Source organism: Engystomops pustulosus, unplaced genomic scaffold (genome assembly GCF_040894005.1).
Source record: "Engystomops pustulosus unplaced genomic scaffold, aEngPut4.maternal MAT_SCAFFOLD_118, whole genome shotgun sequence".
NCBI classification, from domain to species: Eukaryota; Metazoa; Chordata; class Amphibia; order Anura; family Leptodactylidae; genus Engystomops; species Engystomops pustulosus.
In genome coordinates, this window is record NW_027284999.1 from 18,336 (window position 1) to 37,256 (window position 18,921).

The window sequence follows — 18,921 nt, forward strand, 5'->3', positions numbered from 1 at the left end:
AGCGAGCTGCCTTGTCCTGTGTCCTGACACCCTTCTATCATAGCCGGCAGTGGTCAGGGGTCAGCATGGGCACTCTGACCCCTCTGTGACTACACCCCCATACACAGCGAGCTGCCATGTCCTGTGTGTCCTGACACCTTTCTATCACAGCCAGCAGTGGTCAGGGGTCAGCATGGGCGCTCTGATCCCTCTGTGACTACACCCCCCATACACAGCGAGCTGCCATGTCCTGTGTGTCCTGACACCTTTCTATCATAGCCAGCAGTGGTCAGGGGTCAGCATGGGTGCTCTGACCTCTCTGTGACTACACCCCCCATACACAGCGAGCTGCCATGTCCTGTGTCCTGACACCTTTCTATCATAGCCAGCAGTGGTCAGGGGTCAGCATGGAGCTCTGACCCCTCTGTGACTACACCCCCCATACACAGCGAGCTGCCATGTCCTGTGTTTCCTGACACCTTTCTATCATAGCCAGCAGTGCTCAGGGGTCAGCATGGGCGCTCTGATCCCTCTGTGACTACACCCCCCATACACAGCGAGCTGCCATGTCCTGTGTGTCCTGACACCTTTCTATCATAGCCAGCAGTGGTCAGGGGTCAGCATGGGTGCTCTGACCCCTCTGTGACTACACCCCCCATACACAGCGAGCTGCCATGTCCTGTGTGTCCTGACACCTTTCTATCATAGCCAGCAGTGGTCAGGGGTCAGCATGGGTGCTCTGACCCCTCTGTGACTACACCCCCCATACACAGCGAGCTGCCATGTCCTGTGTGTCCTGACACCTTTCTATCATAGCCAGCAGTGGTCAGGGGTCAGCATGGGTGCTCTGACCCCTCTGTGACTACACCCCTATAAACAGGGAGCTGCCATGTCCTGTGTGTCCTGACACCTTTCTATCATAGCCAGCAGTGGTCAGGGGTCAGCATGGGCGCTCTGACCCCTCTGTGACTACACCCCCCATACACAGCGAGCTGCCATGTCCTTTGTGTCCTGACACCTTTCTGTCATAGCCAGCAGTGGTCAGGGGTCAGCATGGGTGCTCTGACCCCTCTGTGACTACACCCCCATACACAGCGAGCTGCCATGTCCTGTGTGTCCTGACACCTTTCTATCATAGCCAGCAGTGGTCAGGGGTCAGCATGGGCGCTCTGATCCCTCTGTGACTACACCCCCCATACACAGCGAGCTGCCATGTCCTGTGTGTCCTGACACCTTTCTATCATAGCCAGCAGTGGTCAGGGGTCAGCATGGGTGCTCTGACCCCTCTGTGACTACACCCCCCATACACAGCGAGCTGCCATGTCCTGTGTGTCCTGACACCTTTCTATCATAGCCAGCAGTGGTCAGGGGTCAGCATGGGCGCTCTGACCCCTCTGTGACTACACCCCCCATACACAGCGAGCTGCCATGTCCTGTGTGTCCTGACACCTTTCTATCATAGCCAGCAATGGTCAGGGGTCAGCATGGGTGCTCTGACCCCTCTGTGAATACACCCCCCATACACAGCGAGCTGCCATGTCCTGTGTGTCCTGACACCTTTCTATCATAGCCAGCAGTGGTCAGGGGTCAGCATGGGCGCTCTGAACCCTCTCTGACTGCACCCCCCATACACAGCGAGCTGCCATGTCCTGTGTGTCCTGACACCTTTCTATCATAGCCAGCAGTGGTCAGGGGTCAGCATGGGCACTCTGACCCCTCTGTGACTACACCCCCCATACACAGCGAGCTGCCATGTCCTGTGTGTCCTGACACCTTTCTATCATAGCCAGCAGTTGTCAGGGGTCAGCATGGGCGCTCTGACCCCTCTGTGACTACACCCCCATACACAGCGAGCTGCCAGGTCCTGTGTGTCCTGACACCTTTCTATCATAGCCAGCAGTGGTCAGGGGTCAGCATGGGCGCTCTGACCCCTCTGTGACTACACCCCCCATACACAGCGAGCGGCCATGTACTATGTGTCCTGACACCTTTCTATCATAGCCAGCAGTGGTCAGGGGTCAGCATGGGCGCTCTGACCCCTCTGTGACTACACCCCCCATACACAGCGAGCTGCCATGTACTATGTGTCCTGACACCTTTCTATCATAGCCAGCAGTGGTCAGGGGTCAGCATGGGCGCTCTGACCCCTCTGTGACTACACCCCCCATACACAGCGAGCTGCCATGTCCTGTGTGTCCTGACACCTTTCTATCATAGCCAGCAGTGGTCAGGGGTCAGCATGGGTGCTCTGACCCCTCTGTGACTACACCCCCCATACACAGCGAGCTGCCATGTCCTGTGTGTCCTGACACCTTTCTATCATAGCCAGCAGTGGTCAGGGGTCAGCATGGGCACTCTGACCCCTCTGTGACTACACCCCCCATACACAGCGAGCTGCCATGTCCTGTGTGTCCTGACACCTTTCTATCATAGCCAGCAGTGGTCAGGGGTCAGCATGGGCGCTCTGACCCCTCTGTGACTACACCCACCATACACAGCGAGCTGCCATGTCCTGTGTGCCCTGACACCTTTCTATCATAGCCAGCAGTGGTCATGGGTCAGCATGGGCGCTCTGACCCCACTGTGACTACACCCCCCATACACAGCGAGCTGCCATGTCCTGTGTTTCCTGACACCTTTCTATCATAGCCAGCAGTGGTCAGGGGTCAGCATGGGCGCTCTGACCCCTCTGTGACTACACCCCCCATACACAGCGAGCTGCCATGTACTATGTGTCCTGACACCTTTCTATCATAGCCAGCAGTGGTCAGGGGTCAGCATGGGCGCTCTGACCCCTCTGTGACTACACCCCCCATACACAGCGAGCTGCCATGTCCTGTGTGTCCTGACACCTTTCTATCATAGCCAGCAGTGGTCAGGGGTCAGCATGGGTGCTCTGACCCCTCTGTGAATACACCCCCCATACACAGCGAGCTGCCATGTCCTGTGTGTCCTGACACCTTTCTATCATAGCCAGCAGTGGTCAGGGGTCAGCATGGGTGCTCTGAGCCCTCTCTGACTGCACCCCCCATACACAGCGAGCTGCCATGTCCTGTGTGTCCTGACACCTTTCTATCATAGCCAGCAGTGGTCAGTGGTCAGCATGGGCGCTCTGACCTCTCTGTGACTACACCCCTATACACAGCGAGCTGCCATGTCCTGTGTGTCCTGATACCTTTCTATCATAGCCAGCAGTGGTCAGGGGTCAGCATGGGTGCTCTGACCCTTCTGTGACTACACCCCCCATACACAGGGATCTGTCATGTCCTGTGTGTCCTGACACCTTTCTATCATAGCCAGCAGTGGTCAGGGGTCAGCATGGGTGCTCTGACCCCTCTGTGACTACAGCCCCATACACAGCGAGCTGCCATGTCCTGTGTGTCCTGACACCTTTCTATCATAGCCAGCAGTGGTCAGGGGGCAGCATGGGTGCTCTGACTCCTCTGTGACTACACCCCCCATACACAGCGAGCTGCCATGTCCTGTGTGTCCTTACACCTTTCTATCATAGCCAGCAGTGGTCAGGGGTCAGCATGGGCGCTCTGACCCCTATGTGACTACACCCTCCATACGCAGTGAGCTGCCATGTCCTGTGTGTCCTGACACCTTTCTATCATAGCCAGCAGTGGTCAGGGGTCAGCATGGGTGCTCTGACCCTTCTGTGACTACTCCCCCCATACACAGCGAGCTGCCATGTCCTGTGTGTCCTGACACCTTTCTATCATAGCCAGCAGTGGTCAGGGGTCAGCATGGGCGCTCTGACCCCTATGTGACTACACCCTCCATACGCAGTGAGCTGCCATGTCCTGTGTGTCCTGACACCTTTCTAACATAGCCAGCAGTGGTCAGGGGTCAGCATGGGCGCTCTGACCCTTCTGTGACTACACCCCCCATACACAGCGAGCTGCCTTGTCCTGTGTCCTGACACCCTTCTATCATAGCCGGCAGTGGTCAGGGGTCAGCATGGGCACTCTGACCCCTCTGTGACTACACCCCCATACACAGCGAGCTGCCATGTCCTGTGTGTCCTGACACCTTTCTATCACAGCCAGCAGTGGTCAGGGGTCAGCATGGGCGCTCTGATCCCTCTGTGACTACACCCCCCATACACAGCGAGCTGCCATGTCCTGTGTGTCCTGACACCTTTCTATCATAGCCAGCAGTGGTCAGGGGTCAGCATGGGTGCTCTGACCTCTCTGTGACTACACCCCCCATACACAGCGAGCTGCCATGTCCTGTGTCCTGACACCTTTCTATCATAGCCAGCAGTGGTCAGGGGTCAGCATGGAGCTCTGACCCCTCTGTGACTACACCCCCCATACACAGCGAGCTGCCATGTCCTGTGTTTCCTGACACCTTTCTATCATAGCCAGCAGTGCTCAGGGGTCAGCATGGGCGCTCTGATCCCTCTGTGACTACACCCCCCATACACAGCGAGCTGCCATGTCCTGTGTGTCCTGACACCTTTCTATCATAGCCAGCAGTGGTCAGGGGTCAGCATAGGTGCTCTGACCCCTCTGTGACTACACCCCCCATACACAGCGAGCTGCCATGTCCTGTGTGTCCTGACACCTTTCTATCATAGCCAGCAGTGGTCAGGGGTCAGCATGGGTGCTCTGACCCCTCTGTGACTACACCCCCCATACACAGCGAGCTGCCATGTCCTGTGTGTCCTGACACCTTTCTATCATAGCCAGCAGTGGTCAGGGGTCAGCATGGGTGCTCTGACCCCTCTGTGACTACACCCCTATAAACAGGGAGCTGCCATGTCCTGTGTGTCCTGACACCTTTCTATCATAGCCAGCAGTGGTCAGGGGTCAGCATGGGCGCTCTGACCCCTCTGTGACTACACCCCCCATACACAGCGAGCTGCCATGTCCTTTGTGTCCTGACACCTTTCTGTCATAGCCAGCAGTGGTCAGGGGTCAGCATGGGTGCTCTGACCCCTCTGTGACTACACCCCCATACACAGCGAGCTGCCATGTCCTGTGTGTCCTGACACCTTTCTATCATAGCCAGCAGTGGTCAGGGGTCAGCATGGGCGCTCTGATCCCTCTGTGACTACACCCCCCATACACAGCGAGCTGCCATGTCCTGTGTGTCCTGACACCTTTCTATCATAGCCAGCAGTGGTCAGGGGTCAGCATGGGTGCTCTGACCCCTCTGTGACTACACCCCCCATACACAGCGAGCTGCCATGTCCTGTGTGTCCTGACACCTTTCTATCATAGCCAGCAGTGGTCAGGGGTCAGCATGGGTGCTCTGACCCCTCTGTGACTACACCCCCTATAAACAGGGAGCTGCCATGTCCTGTGTGTCCTGACACCTTTCTATCATAGCCAGCAGTGGTCAGGGGTCAGCATGGGCGCTCTGACCCCTCTGTGACTACACCCCCCATACACAGCGAGCTGCCATGTCCTTTGTGTCCTGACACCTTTCTGTCATAGCCAGCAGTGGTCAGGGGTCAGCATGGGTGATCTGACCCCTCTGTGACTACACCCCCATACACAGCGAGCTGCCATGTCCTGTGTGTCCTGACATCTTTCTATCATAGCCAGCAGTGGTCAGGGGTCAGCATGGGTGCTCTGACCCCTCTGTGACTACACCCCTCCATACACAGCGAGCTGCCATGTCCTGTGTGTCCTGACACCTTTCTATCATAGCCAGCAGTGGTCAGGGATCAGCATGGGTGCTCTGACCCCTCTGTGACTACACCCCCCATACACAGTGAGCTGCCATGTCCTGTGTGTCCTGACTCCTTTCTATTATAGCCAGCAGTGGTCAGGGGTCAACATGGGGGCTCTGACCTCTCTGTGACTACACCCCCATACACAGCGAGCTGCCATGTCCTGTGTGTCCTGACACCTTTCTATCATAGCCAGCAGTGGTCAGGGGTCAGCATGGGCGCTCTGACCTCTCTGTGACTACACCCCCCATACACAGCGAGCTGCCATGTCCTGTGTGTCCTGACACCTTTCTATCATAGCCAGCAGTGGTCAGGGGTCAGCATGGGCGCTCTGACCCCTCTGTGACTACATCCACCATACACAGCGAGCTGCCATGTCCTGTGTGTCCTGACACCTTTCTATCATAGCCAGCAGTGGTCATGGGTCAGCATGGGCGCTCTGTCCCCACTGTGACTACACGCCCCCCATACACAGCGAGCTGCCATGTCCTGTGTTTCCTGACACCTTTCTATCATAGCCAGCAGTGGTCAGGGGTCAGCATGGGCGCTCTGACCCCTCTGTGACTACACCCCCCATACACAGCGAGCTGCCATGTCCTGTGTGTCCTGACACCTTTCTATCATAGCCAGCAGTGGTCAGGGGTCAGCATGGGTGCACTGACCCCTCTGTGACTACATCCCCCATACACAGGGATCTGCCATGTCCTGTGTGTCCTGACACCTTTCTATCATAGCCAGCAGTGGTCAGGGGTCAGCATGGGTGCTCTGACTGCTCTGTGACTACACCCCCCATACACAGCGAGCTGCCATGTCCTGTGTCCTGACACCTTTCTATCATATCCAGCAGTGGTCAGGGGTCAGCATGGGTGCTCTGACCTCTCTGTGAATACACCCCCCATACACAGCGAGCTGCCATGTCCTGTGTGTCCTGACACCTTTCCATCATAGCCAGCAGTGGTCAGGGGTCAGCATGGGCGCTCTGACCCCTCTGTGACTGCACCCCCCATACACAGTGAGCTGCCATGTCCTGTGTGTCCTGACACCTTTCTATCATAGCCAGCAGTGGTCAGGGGTCAGCATGGGTGCCCTGACCTCTCTGTGACTACACCCCCATACACAGCGAGCTGCCATGTCCTGTGTGTCCTGACACCTTTCTATCATAGCCAGCAGTGGTCAGGGGTCAGCATGGGTGCTCTGACCCTTCTGTGACTACACCCCCCATACACAGGGATCTGTCATGTCCTGTGTGTCCTGACACCTTTCTATCATAGCCAGCAGTGGTCAGGGGTCAGCATGGGTGCTCTGACCCCTCTGTGACTACACCCCCATACACAGCGAGCTGCCATGTCCTGTGTCCTGACACCTTTCTATCATAGCCAGCAGTGGTCAGGGGTCAGCATGGGTGCTCTGACCCCTCTGTGACTACACCCCCCATACGCAGCGAGCTGCCATGTCCTGTGTGTCCTGACACCTTTCTATCATAGCCAGCAGTGGTCAGGGGTCAGCATGGGTGCTCTGACCCCTCTGTGACTACACCCCCATACACAGCGAGCTGCCATGTCCTGTGTGTCCTGACACCTTTCTATCATAGCCAGCAGTGGTCAGGGGTCAGCATGGGCGCTCTGACCCCTCTGTGACTACACCCCCCATACACAGCGAGCTGCCATGTACTATGTGTCCTGACACCTTTCTATCATAGCCAGCAGTGGTCAGGGGTCAGCATGGGCGCTCTGACCCCTCTGTGACTACACCCCCCATACACAGCGAGCTGCCATGTCCTGTGTGTCCTGACACCTTTCTATCATAGCCAGCAGTGGTCAGGGGTCAGCATGGGTGCTCTGACCCCTCTGTGAATACACCCCCCATACACAGCGAGCTGCCATGTCCTGTGTGTCCTGACACCTTTCTATCATAGCCAGCAGTGGTCAGGGGTCAGCATGGGCGCTCTGAACCCTCTCTGACTGCACCCCCCATACACAGCGAGCTGCCATGTCCTGTGTGTCCTGACACCTTTCTATCATAGCCAGCAGTGGTCAGGGGTCAGCATGGGCACTCTGACCCCTCTGTGACTACACCCCCCATACACAGCGAGCTGCCATGTCCTGTGTGTCCAGACACCTTTCTATCATAGCCAGCAGCGGTCAGGGGTCAGCATGGGCGCTCTGACCCCTCTGTGACTACAACCCCATACACAGCGCGCTGCCATGTCCTGTGTGTCCTGACACCTTTCTATCATAGCCAGCAGTGGTCAGGGGTCAGCATGGGCGCTCTGACCCCTCTGTGACTACACCCACCATACACAGCGAGCTGCCATGTCCTGTGTGTCCTGACACCTTTCTATCATAGCCAGCAGTGGTCAGGGGTCAGCATGGGCGCTCTGACCCCTCTGTGACTACACCCACCATACACAGCGAGCTGCCATGTCCTGTGTGTCCTGACACCTCTCTATCATAGCCAGCAGTGGTCAGGGGTCAGCATGGGCACTCTGACCTCTCTGTGACTACACCCCCCATACACAGTGAGCTGCCATGTCCTGTGTGTCCTGACACCTTTCTATCATAGCCAGCAGTGGTCAGGGGTCAGCATGGGCGCTCTGACCCCTCTGTGACTACACCCCCCATACACAGCGAGCTGCCACGTACTATGTGTCCTGACACCTTTCTATCATAGCCAGCAGTGGTCAGGGGTCAGCATGGGCGCTCTGACCCCTCTGTGACTACACCCCCCATACACAGCGAGCTGCCATGTCCTGTGTGTCCTGACACCTTTCTATCATAGCCAGCAGTGGTCAGGGGTCAGCATGGGTGCTCTGACCCCTCTGTGACTACACCCCCCATACACAGCGAGCTGCCATGTCCTGTGTGTCCTGACACCTTTCTATCATAGCCAGCAGTGGTCAGGGGTCAGCATGGGCACTCTGACCCCTCTGTGACTACACCCCCCATACACAGCGAGCTGCCATGTCCTGTGTGTCCTGACACCTTTCTATCATAGCCAGCAGTGGTCAGGGGTCAGCATGGGCGCTCTGACCCCTCTGTGACTACACCCACCATACACAGTGAGCTGCCATGTCCTGTGTGTCCTGACACCTTTCTATCATAGCCAGCTGTGGTCATGGGTCAGCATGGGCGCTCTGACCCCACTGTGACTACACCCCCCATACACAGCGAGCTGCCATGTCCTGTGTTTCCTGACACCTTTCTATCATAGCCAGCAGTGGTCAGGGGTCAGCATGGGCGCTCTGACCCCTCTGTGACTACACCCCCCATACACAGCGAGCTGCCATGTACTATGTGTCCTGACACCTTTCTATCATAGCCAGCAGTGGTCAGGGGTCAGCATGGGCGCTCTGACCCCTCTGTGACTACACCCCCCATACACAGCGAGCTGCCATGTCCTGTGTGTCCTGACACCTTTCTATCATAGCCAGCAGTGGTCAGGGGTCAGCATGGGTGCTCTGACCCCTCTGTGAATACACCCCCCATACACAGCGAGCTGCCATGTCCTGTGTGTCCTGACACCTTTCTATCATAGCCAGCAGTGGTCAGGGGTCAGCATGGGCGCTCTGAACCCTCTCTGACTGCACCCCCCATACACAGCGAGCTGCCATGTCCTGTGTGTCCTGACACCTTTCTATCATAGCCAGCAGTGGTCAGTGGTCAGCATGGGCGCTCTGACCTCTCTGTGACTACACCCCCATACACAGCGAGCTGCCATGTCCTGTGTGTCCTGACACCTTTCTATCATAGCCAGCAGTGGTCAGGGGTCAGCATGGGTGCTCTGACCCTTCTGTGACTACACCCCCCATACACAGGGATCTGCCATGTCCTGTGTGTCCTGACACCTTTCTATCATAGCCAGCAGTGGTCAGGGGTCAGCATGGGTGCTCTGACCCCTCTGTGACTACAGCCCCCATACACAGCGAGCTGCCATGTCCTGTGTCCTGACACCTTTCTATCATAGCCAGCAGTGGTCAGGGGTCAGCATGGGCGCTCTGACCCCTCTGTGACTACACCCCCCATACACAGCGAGCTGCCATGTCCTGTGTGTCCTGACACCTTTCTATCATAGCCAGCAGTGGTCAGGGGTCAACATGGGCGCTCTGACCCCTCGGTGACTACACCCCCCATACACAGCGAGCTGCCATGTCCTGTGTCCTGACACCTTTCTATCATAGCCAGCAGTGGTCAGGGGTCAGCATGGGCGCTCTGACCCCTCTGTGACTACACCCCCCATACACAGCGAGCTGCCATGTCCTGTGTGTCCTGACACCTTTCTATCATAGCCAGCAGTGGTCAGGGGTCAGCATGGGCGCTCTGACCCCTCTGTGACTACACCCCTATACACAGCGAGCTGCCATGTCCTGTGTCCTGACACCTTTCTATCATAGCCAGCAGTGGTCAGGGGGCAGCATGGGTGCTCTGACTCCTCTGTGACTACACCCCCCATACACAGCGAGCTGCCATGTCCTGTGTGTCCTTACACCTTTTTATCATAGCCAGCAGAGGTCAGGGGTCAGCATGGGTCCTCTGACCCCTATGTGACTACACCCTCCATACGCAGTGAGCTGCCATGTCCTGTGTGTCCTGACACCTTTCTATCATAGCCAGCAGTGGTCAGGGGTCAGCATGGGTGCTCTGACCCTTCTGTGACTACTCCCCCCATACACAGCGAGCTGCCATGTCCTGTGTGTCCTGACACCTGTCTATCATAGCCAGCAGTGGTCAGGGGTCAGCATGGGCGCTCTGACCCCTATGTGACTACACCCTCCATACGCAGTGAGCTGCCATGTCCTGTGTGTCCTGACACCTTTCTAACATAGCCAGCAGTGGTCAGGGGTCAGCATGGGCGCTCTGACCCTTCTGTGACTACACCCCCCATACACAGCGAGCTGCCTTGTCCTGTGTCCTGACACCCTTCTATCATAGCCGGCAGTGGTCAGGGGTCAGCATGGGCACTCTGACCCCTCTGTGACTACACCCCCATACACAGCGAGCTGCCATGTCCTGTGTGTCCTGACACCTTTCTATCACAGCCAGCAGTGGTCAGGGGTCAGCATGGGCGCTCTGATCCCTCTGTGACTACACCCCCCATACACAGCGAGCTGCCATGTCCTGTGTGTCCTGACACCTTTCTATCATAGCCAGCAGTGGTCAGGGGTCAGCATGGGTGCTCTGACCTCTCTGTGACTACACCCCCCATACACAGCGAGCTGCCATGTCCTGTGTCCTGACACCTTTCTATCATAGCCAGCAGTGGTCAGGGGTCAGCATGGAGCTCTGACCCCTCTGTGACTACACCCCCCATACACAGCGAGCTGCCATGTCCTGTGTGTCCTGACACCTTTCTATCATAGCCAGCAGTGCTCAGGGGTCAGCATGGGCGCTCTGATCCCTCTGTGACTACACCCCCCATACACAGCGAGCTGCCATGTCCTGTGTGTCCTGACACCTTTCTATCATAGCCAGCAGTGGTCAGGGCTCAGCATGGGTGCTCTGACCCCTCTGTGACTACACCCCCCATACACAGCGAGCTGCCATGTCCTGTGTGTCCTGACACCTTTCTATCATAGCCAGCAGTGGTCAGGGGTCAGCATGGGTGCTCTGACCCCTCTGTGACTACACCCCCCATACACAGCGAGCTGCCATGTCCTGTGTGTCCTGACACCTTTCTATCATAGCCAGCAGTGGGCAGGGATCAGCATGGGGGCTCTGCCCCCTCTGTGACTACACCCCCCATACACAGCGAGCTGCCATGTCCTGTGTCCTGACACCTTTCTATCATAGCCAGCAGTGGTCAGGGGTCAGCATGGGCGCTCTGACCCCTCTGTGACTACACCCCCCATACACAGCGAGCTGCCATGTCCTGTGTCCTGACACCTTTCTATTATAGCCAGCAGTGGTCAGGGGTCAGCATGGGTGCTCTGACCTCTCTGTGACTACACCCTCCATACACAGCGAGCTGCCATGTCCTGTGTGTCCTGACACCTTTCTATCATAGCCAGCAGTGGTCTGGGGTCAGCATGGGTGCTCTGACCCCTATGTGACTACACCCCCCATACACAGCGATCTGCCATGTCCTGTGTGTCCTGACACCTTTCTATCATAGCCAGCAGTGGTCAGGGGTCAGCATGGGTGCTCTGACCCCTCTGTGACTGCACCCCCCATACACAGCGAGCTGCCATATCCTGTGTGTCCTGACACCTTTCTATCATAGCCGGCAGTGGTCAGGGGTCAGCATGGGAGCACTGACCCCTCTGTGACTACACCCCCCATACACAGCGAGCTGCCATGTCCTGTGTGTCCTGACACCTTTCTATCATAGCCAGCAGTGGTCAGGGGTCATCATGGGTGCTCTGACCCCTCTGTGACTACACCCCCCATACACAGCGAGCTGCCATGTCCTGTGTGTCCTGACACCTTTCTATCATAGCCAGCAGTGGTCAGGGGTCAGCATGGGTGCTCTGACCCCTCTGTGACTACACCCCTCCATACACAGCGAGCTGCCATGTCCTGTGTGTCCTGACACCTTTCTATCATAGCCAGCAGTGGTCAGGGGTCAGCATGGGTGCTCTGACCTCTCTGTGACTACACCCTCCATACACAGCGATCTGCCATGTCCTGTGTGTCCTGACACCTTTCTATCATAGCCAGCAGTGGTCAGGGGTCAGCATGGGTGCTCTGACCCCTCTGTGACTACACCCCCCATACACAGCGATCTGCCATGTCCTGTGTGTCCTGACACCTTTCTATCATAGCCAGCAGTGGTCAGGGGTCAGCATGGGTGCTCTGACCCCTCTGTGACTGCACCCCCATACACAGCGAGCTGCCATGTCCTGTGTGTCCTGACACCTTTCTATCATAGCCGGCAGTGGTCAGGGGTCAGCATGGGAGCACTGACCCCTCTGTGACTACACCCCCCATACACAGCGATCTGCCATGTCCTGTGTGTCCTGACACCTTTCTATCATAGCCAGCAGTGGTCAGGGGTCAGCATGGGCGCTCTGACCCCTCTGTGACTACACCCCCCATACACAGCGAGCTGCCATGTCCTGTGTCCTGACACCTTTTTTATCATAGCCAGCAGTGGTCAGGGGTCAGCATGGGCGCTCTGACCCCTCTGTGACTACACCCCCCATACACAGCGAGCTGCCATGTCCTGTGTCCTGACACCTTTCTATCATAGCCAGCAGTGGTCAGGGGTCAGCATGGGCGCTCTGACCCCTCTGTGACTACATCCCCCATACACAGGGAGCTGCCATGTCCTGTGTGTCCTGACACCTTTCTATCATAGCCAGCAGTGGTCAGGGGTCAGCATGGGCGCTCTGACCCCTCTGTGACTACACCCCCATACACAGCGAGCTGCCATGTCCTGTGTCCTGACACCTTTCTATCATAGCCAGCAGTGGTCAGGGGTCAGCATGGGCGCTCTGACCCCTCTGTGACTACACCCCCCATACACAGCGAGCTGCCATGTCCTGTGTGTCCTGACAACTTTCTATCATAGCCAGCAGTGGTCAGGGGTCAGCATGGGTGCTCTGACCCCTCTGTGACTACACCCCTCATACACAGCGAGCTGCCATGTCCTGTGTGTCCTGACACCTTTCTATCATAGCCAGCAGTGGTCAGGGATCAGCATGGGCGCTCTGACCCCTCTGTGACTACACCCCCCATACACAGCGAGCTGCCATGTCCTGTGTCCTGACACCTTTCTATCATAGCCAGCAGTGGTCAGGGGTCAGCATGTGTGCCCTGACCAGTCTTTGATTTTACTGCCCTCATCAGAATTTGTTTCTCCTGAAGCTCCTCTGTGGGTTGTCTGTCCTATGCCTCCTCTCTCTCCTGAGACCTTATTAAACCTTTGGCCCCCATGGCCACTGTGTTATAGCCTGGTGTCATACACAGCTCTGCATGGGGCAGGTAGAAGTCTCACAGAACCATGTGCTAATGTCTGAAATCTTCTTTGTTAATATTCAATCGAGATCCAGAACCAGTCCTGGCTCTTTTCCATGTTCTGCTACAGCTCCAATACTGCCCCATCGCTTTCCATATAGAATGTTCTATATTTTTACAATTTTCCCTGCTCAGATGCTGCCTTGTGTTATCTCCCATAGGTATGGAATCTGGACAGACAGATGAGAGATACGGATGTGAGAGGTGGGCCATATGTCTGTCCCTAACCTGATCTTCCTCCCTCTATCTCTCTGCTCACATCAAACATATACACTAATGGGAGATGTCTCAATCCTGACAGCTCTCGTCACTGCTTCTGTCGTCTCATCTTCTCTTCAGTCGTTTCCTCACGTTTCCGCTTCTGTTGTCTCTTCTTCTGTCATCTCCTCTCTTCTCTGCTTTTGTCGCCTCTTCTCGTCTTTCTTCTGTCGTTTCCTCTTGTCTTTACTTCTGTTGTCTCCTCTCGTCTCTGCTTCTGTTGTCTCCTCTATTCTCTGCTTCTGTTGTCTCCATTCGTCTCCGCTTCTGTCATCTCCTCTCGTCTCCGCTTCTGTCGTCTCCTCTCGTCTTTACTTCTGTTGTCTCCTCTCGTCTTTACTTCTGTCATCTCCTCTCGTCTCCACTTCTGTCGTCTCCTCTCGTCTCCACTTCTGTCGTCTCCTCTCGTCTTTACTTCTGTTGTCTCCTCTCGTCTCCACTTCTATCGTCTCCTCTCGTCTCCACTTCTGTCGTCTCCTCTTGTCTCTGCTTCTGTTGTCTCCTCTCGTCTCCACTTCTATCGTCTCCTCTCGTCTCCACTTCTGTCGTCTCCTCTCGTCTTTACTTCTGTTGTCTCCTCTCGTCTCCACTTCTGTCCTCTCTTCTCGTCTCCACTTCTGTCATCTCCTCTCGTCTCCGCTTCTGTCCTCTCTTCTCGTCTCCACTTCTGTCATCTCCTCTCGTCTCCACTTGTCTCCGCTTCTGTCCTCTCTTCACGTCTCCACTTCTGTCCTCTCCTCTTGTCTACGCTTCTGTCAGGTCCTCTTGTCTCGGCTTCTGTCTTGTCCTCTTGTCTCTGCTTCTGTTGTCTCCTCTTGTCTCCACTTCTGTCGTCTCCTCTCATCTCCGCTTCTGTCATCTCCTCTTGTCTTCTCTTCTGTCAGGTCCTCTTGTCTCTGCTTCTGTTGTCTCCTCACGTCTTTACTTCTGTTGTCTCCTCTTGTCTTTACTTCTGTTGTCTCCTCTCGTCTCCGCTTCTGTCGTCTACTCTCATCTCCACTTCTGTCATCTTCTCTTGTCTCCTCTTCTGTCGTGTCCTCTTGTCTCTGCTTCTGTCATCTCCTCTTGTCTCCACTTCTGTTGTCTCCTCTCGTCTCCACTTCTGTCGTCTCCTCTCGTCTTCGCTTCTGTCGTCTCCTCTCGTCTTTACTTCTGTTGTCTCCTCTCGTCTCCGCTTCAGTCGTCTCCTCTTGTTTCCTCTTCTGTCAGGTCCTCTTGTCTCCGCTTCTGTCTTCTCCTCTCGTCTCCACTTCTGTCATCTCCTCTTGTCTCCTCTTCTGTCAGGTCCTCTTGTCTCCACTTCTGTCATCTCCTCTTGTCTCCTCTTCTGTCAGGTCCTCTTGTCTCTGCTTCTGTCGTGTCCTCTTGTCTCTGCTTCTGTTGTCTCCTCTCGTCTTTACTTCTGTTGTCTCCTCTCGTCTTTACTTCTGTTGTCTCCTCTCGTCTTTACTTCTGTTGTCTCCTCTCGTCTCTGCTTCTGTTGTCTCCTCTCGTCTCAGCTTCTGTCATCTCCTCTTGTCTCCACTTCTGTTGTCTCCATTCGTCTCCACTTCTGTCATCTCCTCTTGTCTTCATTTCTGTCAGGTCCTCTTGTCTCTGCTTCTGTCGTCTCCTCTCGTCTTTACTTCTGTTGTCTCCTCTCGTCTTTACTTCTGTTGTCTCCTATTGTCTCTGCTTCTGTCCTCTCCTCTCGTCTCTGCTTCTGTCCTCTCCTCTCGTCTCTGCTTCTGTCGTCTCCTCTCTTCTTTACTTCTGTTGTCTCCTATTGTCTCTGCTTCTGTCCTCTCCTCTCTGCTTCTGTCGTCTCCTCTTGTCTCTACTTCTGTCGTCTCCTCTCGTCTTTACTTCTGTCGTGTCCTCTCGTCTTTATTTCTGTTGTGTCCTCTCGTCTCCACTTCTGTCGTCTCCTCTCGTCTTTACTTCTGTTGTCTCCTATTGTCTCTGCTTCTGTCGTCTCCTCTTGTCTCCGCTTCTATCGTCTCCTCTCGTCTTTACTTCTGTTGTCTCCTATTGTCTCTGCTTCTGTCCTCTCCTCTCGTCTCTGCTTCTGTTGTCTCCTCTTGTCTCCACTTCTGCCATCTACTCTTGTCTCCACTTCTGTCGTCTCCTCTCGTCTCTGCTTCTGTCGTATCCTCTCGTCTCCATTTCTGTCATCTCCTCTTGTCTCCGCTTCTGTTGTCTCCTCTCGTCTCCACTTCTGTCCTCTACTCTTGTCTCCGCTTCTGTCGTCTCCTCTTGTCTCCGATTCTGTCCTCTCCTCTTAGTCTCCACTTCTGTCATCTCCTCTTGTCTCCACTTCTGTCCTCTACTCTTGTCTCCGCTTCTGTTGTCTCCTCTTGTCTCCGCTTCTGTCCTCTCCTCTTGTCTCCGCTTCTGTTGTCTCCTCTCGTCTCCTCTTCTGTCGTCTCCTCTCGTCTTTACTTCTGTTGTCTCCTCTCGTCTCCGCTTCTTTTGTCTCCTCTCGTCTCCGCTTCTGTCGTCTCCTCTCGTCTCTGCTTCTGTCGTCTCTTCTCGTCTTTACTTCTGTTGTCTCCTCTCGTCTCCACTTCTGTCCTCTCTTCTCGTCTCCACTTCTGTCATCTCCTCTTGTCTTTACTTCTGCCGTCTCTTCTCGTCTCCGCTTCTGTCCTCTCTTCTCTTCTCCACTTCTGTCCTCTCCTCTTGTCTCCGCTTCTGTCAGGTCCTCTTGTCTCCGCTTCTGTTGTCTCCTCTCGTCTTTACTTCTGTTGTCTCCTCTCGTCTCTGCTTCTGTTGTCTCCTCTCGTCTTTAATTCTGTTGTCTCCTCTCGTCTCTGCTTCTGTTGTCTCCTCTCCTCTCCGCTTCTGTCATCTCCTCTCGTCTCCACTTCTGTCGTCTCCTCTCGTCTTTACTTCTGTTGTCTCCTCTCGTCTCCGCTTCTTTTGTCTCCTCTCGTCTCCGCTTCTGTCGTCTCCTCTCGTCTCTGCTTCTGTCGTCTCTTCTCGTCTTTACTTCTGTTGTCTCCTCTCGTCTCCACTTCTGTCCTCTCTTCTCGTCTCCACTTCTGTCATCTCCTCTTGTCTTTACTTCTGCCGTCTTCTCTCGTCTCCGCTTCTGTCCTCTCTTCTCGTCTCCGCTTCTGTCCTCTCTTCTCGTCTCCACTTCTGTCCTCTCCTCTTGTCTCCGCTTCTGTCAGGTCCTCTTGTCTCCGCTTCTGTTGTCTCCTCTCGTCTTTACTTCTGTTGTCTCCTCTCGTCTCTGCTTCTGTTGTCTCCTCTCGTCTTTAATTCTGTTGTCTCCTCTCGTCTCTGCTTCTGTTGTCTCCTCTCCTCTCCGCTTCTGTCATCTCCTCTCGTCTCCACTTCTGTCGTCTCCTCTCGTCTTTACTTCTGTTGTCTCCTCTCGTCTCCGCTTCTTTTGTCTCCTCTCGTCTCCGCTTCTGTCGTCTCCTCTCGTCTCTGCTTCTGTCGTCTCTTCTCGTCTTTACTTCTGTTGTCTCCTCTCGTCTCCACTTCTGTCCTCTCTTCTCGTCTCCACTTCTGTCATCTCCTCTTGTCTTTACTTCTGCCGTCTTCTCTCGTCTCCGCTTCTGTCCTCTCTTCTCGTCTCCGCTTCTGTCCTCTCTTCTCGTCTCCACTTCTGTCCTCTCCTCTTGTCTCCGCTTCTGTCAGGTCCTCTTGTCTCCGCTTCTGTTGTCTCCTCTCGTCTTTACTTCTGTTGTCTCCTCTCGTCTCTGCTTCTGTTGTCTCCTCTCGTCTTTAATTCTGTTGTCTCCTCTCGTCTCTGCTTCTGTTGTCTCCTCTCCTCTCCGCTTCTGTCATCTCCTCTTGTCTCCATTTCTGCCAGGTCCTCTTGTCTCTGCTTCTGTCGTCTCCTCTCGTCTTTACTTCTGTTGTCTCCTATTGTCTCTGCTTCTGTCGTCTCCTCTTGTCTCCGCTTCTATCGTCTCCTCTCATCTTTACTTCTGTTGTCTCCTATTGTCTCTGCTTCTGTCCTCTCCTCTCGTCTCTGCTTCTGTTGTCTCCTCTTGTCTCCACTTCTGCCATCTCCTCTTGTCTCCACTTCTGTCGTCTCCTCTCGTCTCTGCTTCTGTCGTATCCTCTCGTCTCCATTTCTGTCATCTCCTCTTGTCTCCGCTTCTGTTGTCTCCTCTCGTCTCCACTTCTGTCCTCTACTCTTGTCTCCGCTTCTGTCGTCTCCTCTTGTCTCCGCTTCTGTCCTCTCCTCTTAGTCTCCACTTCTGTCATCTCCTCTTGTCTCCACTTCTGTCCTCTACTCTTGTCTCTGCTTCTGTTGTCTCCTCTTGTCTCCGCTTCTGTCCTCTCCTCTTGTCTCTGCTTCTGTTGTCTCCTCTCGTCTCCACTTCTGTCGTCTCCTCTCGTCTTTACTTCTGTTGTCTCCTCTCGTCTCCGCTTCTTTTGTCTCCTCTCGTCTCCACTTCTGTCGTCTCCTCTCGTCTCTGCTTCTCTCGTCTCTTCTCGTCTTTACTTCTGTTGTCTCCTCTCGTCTCCACTTCTGTCCTCTCTTCTCGTCTCCACTTCTGTCATCTCCTCTTGTCTTTACTTCTGCCGTCTCCTCTCGTCTCCGCTTCTGTCCTCTCTTCTCGTCTCCGCTTCTGTCCTCTCTTCTCGTCTCCACTTCTGTCCTCTCCTCTTGTCTCCGCTTCTGTCAGGTCCTCTTGTCTCCACTTCTGTTGTCTCCTCTCGTCTTTACTTCTGTTGTCTCCTCTCGTCTCTGCTTCTGTTGTCTCCTCTCGTCTTTAATTCTGTTGTCTCCTCTTGTCTCTGCTTCTGTTGTCTCCTCTCGTCTCCACTTCTGTCGTCTCCTCTTGTCTCCACTTCTGTTGTCTCCTCTCGTCTCTGCTTCTGTCATCTCCTCTTGTCTCCACTTCTGTCGTCTCCTCTCGTCTTTACTTCTGTTGTCTCCTCTCGTCTCCGCTTCTGTCGTCTCCTCTCGTCTCCGCTTCTGTCGTCTCCTCTCGTCTCTGCTTCTGTCGTCTCTTCTCGTCTTTACTTCTGTTGTCTCCTCTCGTCTCCACTTCTGTCCTCTCTTCTCGTCTCCACTTCTGTCATCTCCTCTTGTCTTTA

At 55.0% G+C, this 18,921-nt stretch overlaps 1 protein-coding gene across 1 annotated transcript in view; it reads left to right on the top strand.

Moving 5' to 3' along the window:
- Positions 1–13,760: 13,760 nt before the first annotated feature.
- Positions 13,761–18,921, top strand: part of LOC140107126 (vang-like protein 1) — a 43,750-nt gene continuing 38,589 nt past the window's right edge. Inside the window, exon 1 of the mRNA XM_072131675.1 lies at positions 13,761–13,821. Within this exon, the coding sequence (XP_071987776.1) occupies positions 13,781–13,821 (41 nt within the window). The 5' untranslated portion in view covers positions 13,761–13,780. The remainder of the gene's footprint in view (positions 13,822–18,921) is intronic.